The sequence below is a fragment of the Calidris pugnax genome, unplaced genomic scaffold (genome assembly GCF_001431845.1).
Source record: "Calidris pugnax isolate Ruff unplaced genomic scaffold, ASM143184v1 scaffold63, whole genome shotgun sequence".
NCBI lineage: Eukaryota > Metazoa > Chordata > Aves > Charadriiformes > Scolopacidae > Calidris > Calidris pugnax.
The window spans coordinates 3147317-3156912 of record NW_015090852.1 but is presented as its reverse complement, the minus strand read 5'-3'; the positions used below and the strand labels follow the sequence as shown (position 1 = coordinate 3156912).

Below are 9596 nucleotides of genomic sequence, written 5' to 3'. Positions count from 1 at the left end.
CTGGCAGTTCCCATCTCCAGATGGCCCATCACCAGCATGGGCAGGGTGGGCATGGACGCGTAAGAGCATGAGATGTGGCCACGAGCTATTAGGGTCCATCACAAGGTGCCCAGAGATGCTGCACCCACACTGGTTCCCATGACACCCAGGATCTCGCTGTGTTCAGACACCTCATGCCTCCTGGAAGAACCAGTGGCCAAAAGTACCTCCCTGTCACAAAGCTCAGCCCCATTGCCCGGGGCAAACTGGTGCCTCTTAACCCTGCTTTTCAGTGAAAGCCATGTCCTCCCGGTGTTGGCTGCGTGAAGGGGTGTTTTAGCAAGATGGAGCCTTGCGTACCACCCATCACCGCTTGTCCAAAAAGCAGGCCAGAAAAGCTGGGCAGAAAAGCCCACAAGTGCTCCCACGACTTGGGATGCCACTGCCAAGAGTCATTCCCGGGATAAAACCAGCAGCTTCAGCAGAAAGACATTCCCAACCGTCCTACAGAGCTTCATACCAGCAGCTTCAGCAGAAAGACATTCCCAAGTGGGGCAACCAACCGTCCTACAGAGCTTCACCCTTAAGCAAACCTGTTGTATTAACCATTACCAAAAGCACCCACCGTGCTCACCCCACCACATCCAGCCTCGGGGATCCCGCTGCCCGGCAGGGCTTTGGGGATGCAGTGGTGCCACCCACCTCTGTGGGTCCTGCCTGCACTGGGGAACCCCATCTCCTCCTCTTCCACAGCGCAGCACGCTCCCGAAAACATGAGCCAACAACCCATGACACCTTCCTCGCCAGAAAATCTCCACTGCCAGGGTCCCACCAATAACCAATACCTGATCCCATACAACACCACGGAGGTGCCTTCGTTACCAGTGATGGCCATTTCCCGTCCACCTCTGCCTCCTCTCCTCCCCTCCAGCAGCAGGCAGGGAGGATGGTGGGGTTTCATGGCTCACCCAGCTCATGGCAGCCAGTGGGATGTGCGGTGGAGCAGGGCAGGGACCGGGAAGTGCTGGTGGCTTCCCTGGGGCTGGGAATGGGCCGGTACCTTTTGGAAGTGAAGGAGAGCACGCTGGCTTCTTCTCCCACCTGCACGAGGGCCTGCATCCATCACCGGCAGTGATAGCTGACCGAAGCAGGGCTGGGTGCTGGGGGACGATGCACTGGTTGTGGCCGGGGCCGGCGGAGACGAGGTGGCAGCGGGGCTGAGGTGGCATTTCCCTACGGAGAGGTAGCGTGAGAGACACAGGGAGGGGTGGAAAAGGGGGCTGCCTGCTAGTAAAGAAGCGAGACGTGACTGAGGTACGTTTGTGGCTCCTCAGAAAGACACCCAGCACACTGCTTTGCGGTTGTTTTTGTGTGGCGGCAGTTGATTTTTTGCTTTTCCTCCTTAAAATCCTTCTACCTGTCGACACATCCTTCGGTGGGAAGGGGGTGAGGGGAAGGGAGTGGTGTTGTGGCGGTGGCAGGGAGGGGGAGAGCGGCTTCTACCCAGAAAAGAAAGGGAAGAGAGTATAAAGAAGTGTCCAGATTGGCTGAAAAAAGCATCCCGACGAAGAGAAGAGAAGAGGAGTCTTCTTGTGTGTGCTGATTGGGTTCACCTCCAGTCTGACTGCTGCGGTGTTAGGAGAGGCCCCCTCCCCTCCTGCCCCCGCCGGGGCCGGCTCAGCCAGGGATGCAATTTGCTGGGAGATCAGTTGGAGGTATCAGAGTGAACGCTGCCAGGGCCTTCTGTGGGGGAGGTCACCGATGACGGGGTAGTAGCGTCTTGCCAACCTCCATTAGCCTGCAGGAAGGGAGACACAGAGATTGTCAGTCACCCAACAGCACACCCAGCCCTACCCAAGTCACCCACCCCCCTCCTTTGCTTCTCCCTCGGCAGAGGTTGATGTAAGAGGCAAAGATGTCCCCTCTGGCTCACCCATCTGACAACCCACCATGGGGGTCCGTCAGCGGGATGGGGGCAAGAAACAATTCTATCAAAAACAGGGGGTTTGATAAATTGCAAGTGCTCATGTGCATGCTCAAATGCCCTTAAAAAAATTCATATTTCTGCCGAATCCCTGAGCTCTGGTTGTTTGTGGCTTTTTTTACCCCCACATAGGACCCTTCCCCAAATAGAAGGAGAAAAATAGCAAACATCTCACTCCAGAAACCCTACCCTGGGACATTGTCTGGATCCAGGGCCCCTGAACACACAGAACAAGCAATGGGTCCCAAGGGACCGCTGAGCCTCGCCATGTCCCCACCACAGCTCCACGTCCCCCCTTGCTGCCTTTCCAGGCATCCCTTCTGCTGCATGGTCCCTGTGCGGGGGGAAGCCATCAGCACCAAACCTTATTGCAGGGAAGACACCCTGCCCAAACGCCTCTCCCGCCACCATGAAAGCTGCATTTGGGGATGTGGGCCACCTCTCTGCTCCCAATGCAAGAGCCTTCCCCTCCTTGCTCTGCAGTAAAACCACAAACGCGTTTCTGCCACCCCAGGGCTGGTCCTCCACACTCCCCACCACAGCACAAGGGAGGTGCCACCACCATATCCCATCCAAGGGTTCATGCAGCAAAGCATGGTGGACAACTTGTTTCTTCTCCTCAAAAGAAGACGCAGAGCCAAATTCTCCAACCTCTTGAGAACAGCGCTACCGAAGGGCCCTGGCTGCCGCAGGCAGGAGCCAGCAGTGCACAGAAGCTGCTCCACCGTGGCTGCCATCCCCTTCAGAGAGGAGCAGATGTTGCACCCAACCTCCTCTCCTCGCTCTGACATTGATTCAGTGCTCGGCTAATTAATCCTTCCCAACTCCTGCCCAAGCTCATGTTGGTAGCAGCCGCCGTCCCGCTTTTGACATGCCTGGGCTGCTTCTCCTCTCTGGCCGCCTGTCCCACCGCCTCCAGCGCAGAGCATCCATCACCAGCCCTGACAGCTCTGCCTTGCCAGGACCCCGCAGACCCCCAAAGTGGGATAAGGGTAGGGAAAAGCCCCATTGCACTCAGCAGCTGCCCGGGACGTGCCAGCGGGTTGTCCACGCTGCTGACCAGCTCCTGTCTGCCTGAGAGGCAGCTGAGATGGGAGCAAAGAGTTGACCACGGGCAAGCTGTGGGAACCCACGTTTGGAGGGATGGAAACTACTTCGCAGAAAAGACAGAGGCGTGCACACACATAACTGGCTTGTGTGTTCTTCCACGCACAGAATCACAGAATCTTAGTGGTTGGAAGGGACCTCTGAGATCATCGAGTCCAACCACAAAAAAAACCCAAAAAAACCCACACCACACCAAACGCCCACCAAAAACACCGCACCCACCAACTAAACCCCACACTCAACACCTCGCCATAAACCAATAACCTTGGGCACTAGAGCATGCCCTGAAGAGCCATGTCTATACGTTTCTTAAATACCTCCAGGGATGGTGACTCCACCACCTCCCTGGGCAGGCTGTTCCAGTGCCTGACCACTCTCTCAGTAAAGTAATTCTTTCTAATATCTAATCTAAGTCTCCCTTGCCGCAACTTCAGACCATTTCCTCTGGTCTTGTCGTTCGTCCTTTGGGAGAAGAGGCCAACACCTGCCTCTCTACAACCTCCTTTCAGGTAGTTGTAGAGGGCAATGAGGTCTCCCCTCAGCCTCCTCTTCTCCAAGCTAAACATGCCCAGTTCCCTCAGCCTCTCCTCATCGGACTTGTTCTCCAGACCCCTCACCAGCTTGGTGGCTCTCCTCTGGACATCGCAGGGATGGGAGTGTGCAAACATGTTCCCTTGCAAAGGGGTTCAGGCAACAGCAAGGAAGACAGGAATCGCAACCTGAGCTTGCAAGCAGGTTAGCAAAGCCCACTCCACCTCACCTTGGGTGCGAGCATGAAACCAGACCACACGTGAACATTAACAGCCCCGTGTGCCCCCCACCTGCAGAGACCTCACCATGCCCACCACCCCCTCAGCTTCCATCCGTAGCTGGGCCCTGACCCACCGTCCCTGCGCTCCCCAAGATGCAATATCCACCCTTACATGTCTTGGACCGCTGCAAGAGGCAGCAATTACTGTAGATTATCAGCCCGACAATGACAGGCCGCGTAAAGAGAGACACAGAGCCAACTCCACCGCCCTGAGACTGGCATATTCAAGTACACTTAGGACATTAATAGCAATTTACGTGCCATCAGTGAGAGAGAACCACAATAGCTGTGCTGGCAGCCTCTTATTACCAAGCCTGTTATTTGTTGGAGTTACAAGCTATAATCACAACAGAAACTTTCAAAACCCTTATCTTCCGTGACGCACCAAATCTATTTCAGAGCCGTAATTGCTATGTCACCAGAGAGTTTGCTGCTTAATGCACTCAGATGCCATTTAGTGTTTGCAGGGTCATTACGGCGAGCAGGAGGGGGGGAGAGCGGAGGGGGCCGTGTGGAGCAGGCCTCCGTCCCCATTGTGCTCAACTATTTTTAGCGAGGCTTTTGCCTGGAAGGCAAAAGGACTGGAAGGAGCAAGAAGTAGAGCATCTTACAGACAGCGACTGGGGTGCCTCCATGGTTAGCACCCTGACCCCCAAAACGCGTGTCGCAGGAGTCTGTGCTGCTCACGACAACCTCAGTGGCATCCAGTGGGAAGACAAGAGGATGCTGGGGAGAGGCTGACCCGTACTGGGGCACCCTTCACAGACCCCACACCTTCCTGCTCCCCCAGCCTGGCAAGAGGACCATGTTATGGGTCAAGCAATGGAAAGACAGCTCCAAAGTTGGCCATGACTTTAGAATTTTACTGCCATCCTTTGGTACAGACAAGCCCTCTGGAAGGAGGCTGGATCCTTCCGCAGGCAGAGGGTATGTAGGCACCATCCACACTCATCCCTCCTCTCCTGGAGTTCACCCCATTGCTACACAGACCAAGCCACGTGCAGGATACATCCGATTCCACCCAGCTGGCCCTGCATCCTTCTGAAGCAAGGAGATCCCTTGGGATCTCCCTCAAAGACAAAGGAGTCTTCTGAGGAGGCTGCTGCTCCTCGCAGAAGGAGGAGCCTCTGAGGAGCCCCTGCACACAGCTGTGACTTCTTCAGGAAGGGCAGAAGCCAAAAACAGAGCAACCATCTCCAGGACACCTCTTTATATATCACCTTCTGGTGCCAGAGCACAGGCAAGGTCTTGGTGGCTGTCCAAGTGGTGGAGGCTTGGTGATGGACTGCTGAAGTAACTGGTTTTGGTGCCCATTTCCACAGGTCCCACAGCATTTTTGTCACCTCCAGCAAGTCTGGTTGGCTCTTTGCCCAGGCCTCCTACGTGGGGCTGGGAGATGACTTTCTGCCAATCTTTAAAGGAGCCTTCTGCTTTGCATGGAGAATGTTTCAACCTCCCACCTTCTGTGACGAAATCCCTGTGCCACCATCAATGGGGCAGAGTGTCAGGACAGCCTCCAAACACACCAGATGCTGGCAAGTCAGACAGATAGGGAGTAACCTCAAAGAGGTTTCAGACCTCTGAATTCCCTATCAGGGTCTCCTTATGATATGCACTGAAGCTCTTGTTACACATCAGAGAATCCAGCCTTGTCCAGCCATTACTTTCCAAATGTCGTGGTGCCAGTCTCAAGACACAACAAGGCATCTCTGACAGATGAGGACTCTGAAGCCCTGCCAGACCAGCTTCCATATCCCAACTTGTGATCATGATGGTGAACTGTAGCTTCCTGAGGAGCAGAGCAACAACTGTCTTTTCAAGACCCAGATTCTTAGAGAAAAGGGTCTCAGCACAAGCAAGGAGGCCTCACCTCCTACAGGTACCAGTGCCCAGTGGTCCTTGTTGACAGAACTGAGTGGAAAACTCAATGGCGCAACCTGCCCCTGACCACTGCCATCACGACAAAACACTCTGCTCTGTGAATAGATGCAGCTCTGCAGGACAGGGCTTTTAAATCAAAAACCTTGCACTCTTTAAACTTTATAAATAGCCCCTCATTTTAGACTTTTAAATGATCTATAAATTAAATTAAAGTCCAAAAATAAATTTCTGAAAGTTTTCCTTTAGGATGACTATAGCTCATTCATTAATCAGCAGACAGGGGACCTAAAACACTTTGTGGATTTAGGGTCACAGGGCAGTGGCAGAAAGGGCAGTGTTTTGGGTTGGGCAATAAAGATCCAACTTCTACTGGAACCCACCAGAACCCGGACATCAAAATGCTTTGAAATTGCCAGCGTCAGGGACCCCGAGCTGGGTATGCACATGGACCCCTACAAACTAGCACTGTCCAGAGCGACCAGACACCTTTCACTTCATGGTGCAACATCCCCAACCTCAAAGCTTGCAAAAAGGGCTGGATCAGGCCCCAAACGTCCCCTCCTTTCAGGCGAGCGGGGCCCTCCTTCATCTCAGTGGTACCCAAGGCAGGGCATCCTCAAGACGGCTCCTGCCTCTACCACCCCTCCATCACCAAGAGCATACCTGTCCCTCGCCAGGACCGGTGCTGCTCGACGCCATCCCCACCTGCAGAGGAGAAGGCGGCTGTTCTGTGTGTCAGCCATCACCGTGGGTCACGGAGATCACGGTGGCTGGGACATCACCCATTATCCCGCTAACGATGTAGAACCATCTCCAGACCTTTCTGCCCCGCGGAGCGGTCTGTCAGCCGTCGAGCAGCAGAGCCACGGAGGGAACTGGGCTTTGGGTAGATTCCTGTCCTCAGCTGTCATGACTTACACGCATTTAAAAATTCATCCTCCATCAAGGAAGGCAAACCCCGAGCGTTGTCTCCCCTGCCAAGGTTTGCAGCGGTGGAGCTGGGCAACCTGCCGCTGACTTCCCAGCCTTGACGGGCTCCGGGGATGACTTAACCTCAGCCCCGTGCAGACATCTTTTGTGACAGGGCTCTTGACTAGGTTTCGGCTCATCTCCTTCCAGCAGCTCATGGGGATCCTCGGGTGACGTGGGGACGGCAGCTTTCTGTGTCACTAGCAGCTTTCCTCCACATGCTGCTGCCCTTCCCTGGCGTTAAAGGGTTCAGCAGAGAGGCAGGGAAGCCCTGCCTGCTACAAGACAGCCCCCCTGCCTGCACTGAGCAGCTCCACAGGATCTTGCCCAGGACCAACGCTTCCCAGAGGGCAGCCACACTTCAGGGGTTGACAAACTGGGGTTCATCAAGGGACCTAGTTTGATGGGAAGACATTAAGTGACAATAAAAGCTACAAGGAGGAGCTGCACGGGATATGGGGGAAGCAAAACACTTGGGGACAGAGAGGCAACCCAGAAGATGCTTCCTAAACTATCTGCTCAGCTCTGGACTCCCTGTCTTGCTCCCCATGCCTAGCACAGCTTTATGGGGAAGCAAGGCATCACCCCCAAACCGAGGTGGTCCCTTTTCCCACTTGCCACCTTGCCCCTCTCTGAACAACATCCAATTTGGGCCAACGTGGGCTCCTGTCCTCCCTGAAAATGAGCCTGAGGAACCATCAGCTGCAACCAACCTGGGGCTCTGGGAAGTACAGTGGGGACCCCTGCAGCTCTCGGCTCACCAGTTCCCACCCTTGTGGCAACAGTGGTTCTCCTCATACCATGGCCAGAAACACCAGCCCAGCCCTCCTCGTCCTATTCAGCTTTTGAGTTTCCACTACCTTTTTCTTCTTCTTTCCCCCATCGCCCCCTCCCCCCCAAATTTTGGCTTAACCCAGCCCACTGTTATTTTCCAAGCCAACTGCAACCATAATCAGCTCAGCCTCTTTCCTTGGGGGTATTTTAATTTATACAAAAGTATCATCTCTTATCATGATCAGCCTGCGATTCATTTACTCTCCAAGTATTAAAAAGCCAGAAAGGGAATAAATTCAGCGCACGGAGAAATTAATGCGGAACGATAGGCTCTTTCATGTGGCATTTCCAAGTGCCGTTTTTGCAACGGGCTTATGTAATGAGACATAATTATCTGCACATGTTCAATTACATTACTTCACAAATCCTCCCTGCCTCCTGACGTCAAGCCGCCCGCTAAGCCCTGGCACCCGCAGGAGAGGGGACCACAGACCCCCTCTCCCCGCGCCGGCGGTGCCCACTCACACACCAACAGCCCACAAGGTGACCAACAGCACAAGCCTTGGTGGCTGGGAGGGTGATGGGACTGGACCGTGCACCTCAAGGAGGTGCTCGGCCATGAGATCACCATCCCACCCAGAGGACCACCACCTTCCCGCCCAGCTCGAGACCACCCCAGCCCAACCTTCAGCCTCCTCGCTGAGGACGGTGGCATCAAGCCAGGTCCAAGGCCAGCCACCCCCTCCTCCATGCCACCCCGGACACCATTGCCACCACCCACTCGGCGCTTGCTCACAGCCTCCTTTTCCAGGCTGCCCTCTTCTCCCAGCTTGCTGTCACTGCCACTGAGATGGCGGACGATTGATCTGAGAAATGAAGTTGGATTGCTGTCCCGAATCTACACTGGGTTCTCCTTGTGTGTGTCTGATCGATTTCCCCCTGTGCGACACAGCTTGTCGCTACGAATTTTCATGCTAGTCAGAACCCGCCAGCGCACCCAAGAACAAGGAGAAGATGCTCTGGAGACCGCCCTCCCCCTCCCATCCTCCCCCAGTCCGGTTGGGCGAGGTTTTTCTTGGGTTGACGTTGGTTTGGCTTTGTTTGTTTTTTTTTTTCCCCTCCTTTTATTTGCAATCGTTATCGCCGCCAACCCCATCGCCGCCCTGATTTCGGATGCCGGCCAGGGATGGGTTATTTTTAGATGGTCGCCATTGGCCTCTACATGGAGCCACCTCTGGACCAGGGCAGTTTGCAGTGACATTCCCCACCGTGGCTACGCGAGGTGTCACCTGTTTAGCAGCTCCTTTCAGCCGAGTGCGTGTGGCCGCAGGTGCCAGGCGAACGCTGATCAGCTCTGACAGTCCTAGACGCCAGCTGCCTGCACAAAGCCTGCCCGGTCGCCACTTTTTTTTGTGGGCAAAGCTCTGCCGTTGGCGTGACCGATACAGAAGCAATAAACTAGGTGACCGTAAAAGCAAAGACAAGTCCTACTAAGTGGCATTCTGAGCCCTATGGCTTTGAAATAATTGGTAGTGAGAGAACAAAAAATGAAAAGAAAAAAAAAAATAAAACAAGAACCCGAGCCTAGTTTTTTTTCTTACACTGATGCCCTGCGGACTATACATCTGACTTGCTGCGAGTCCGTCACTGTATCCTCCTGTCTGGCTGATAACATGGCGAAGGGTATCCACCTAAACAGACCAACGACAACAAAGACACAAATTAGAGTGAGAGAAAGGTTAGCGGGCAAAGCCTCTTTGGTTCATCTTTGGCAAGATAAAAACACACAAACAGTCACAATAAAAATGAAGGTATATATTTAAAGAGGGGTAAAAGAGAAACCACAGATGGTCTTGCAGCGAGAGCTGAGCCAGAGGACCGCTCCTGCCTCCCTCACCACCCCCCGCCTGCCCTAGCAGCCCCATCATGCTCTCCTTGGTCCCAGGTCTTTTGACAAAAAGAGCAGAGAGGGAGAACAGCATGGCAAGCATGGGGTGGGGACTCCTGGAGCACATCACTGCAGCCAGTTCCACCACCGTGCTTGAGGACCCACACTCCTACCCCTATCCCCTTCCTTCTTCAGCCCCAAGC

The 9596-nt window shown here is 54.4% G+C and overlaps 1 protein-coding gene across 2 annotated transcripts in view; it reads right to left on the bottom strand.

The window, feature by feature from the left end:
• Window positions 1-503: 503 nt before the first annotated feature.
• PBX1 (pre-B-cell leukemia homeobox 1) overlaps window positions 504-9596 on the bottom strand; it is a 187912-nt gene continuing 178819 nt past the window's right edge. For both annotated transcript variants that reach the window (XM_014943483.1, XM_014943482.1), the window contains one exon: window positions 504-1777. In XM_014943483.1, the coding sequence (XP_014798969.1) occupies window positions 1685-1777 (93 nt within the window). In that variant the 3' untranslated portion in view covers window positions 504-1684. The remainder of the gene's footprint in view (window positions 1778-9596) is intronic.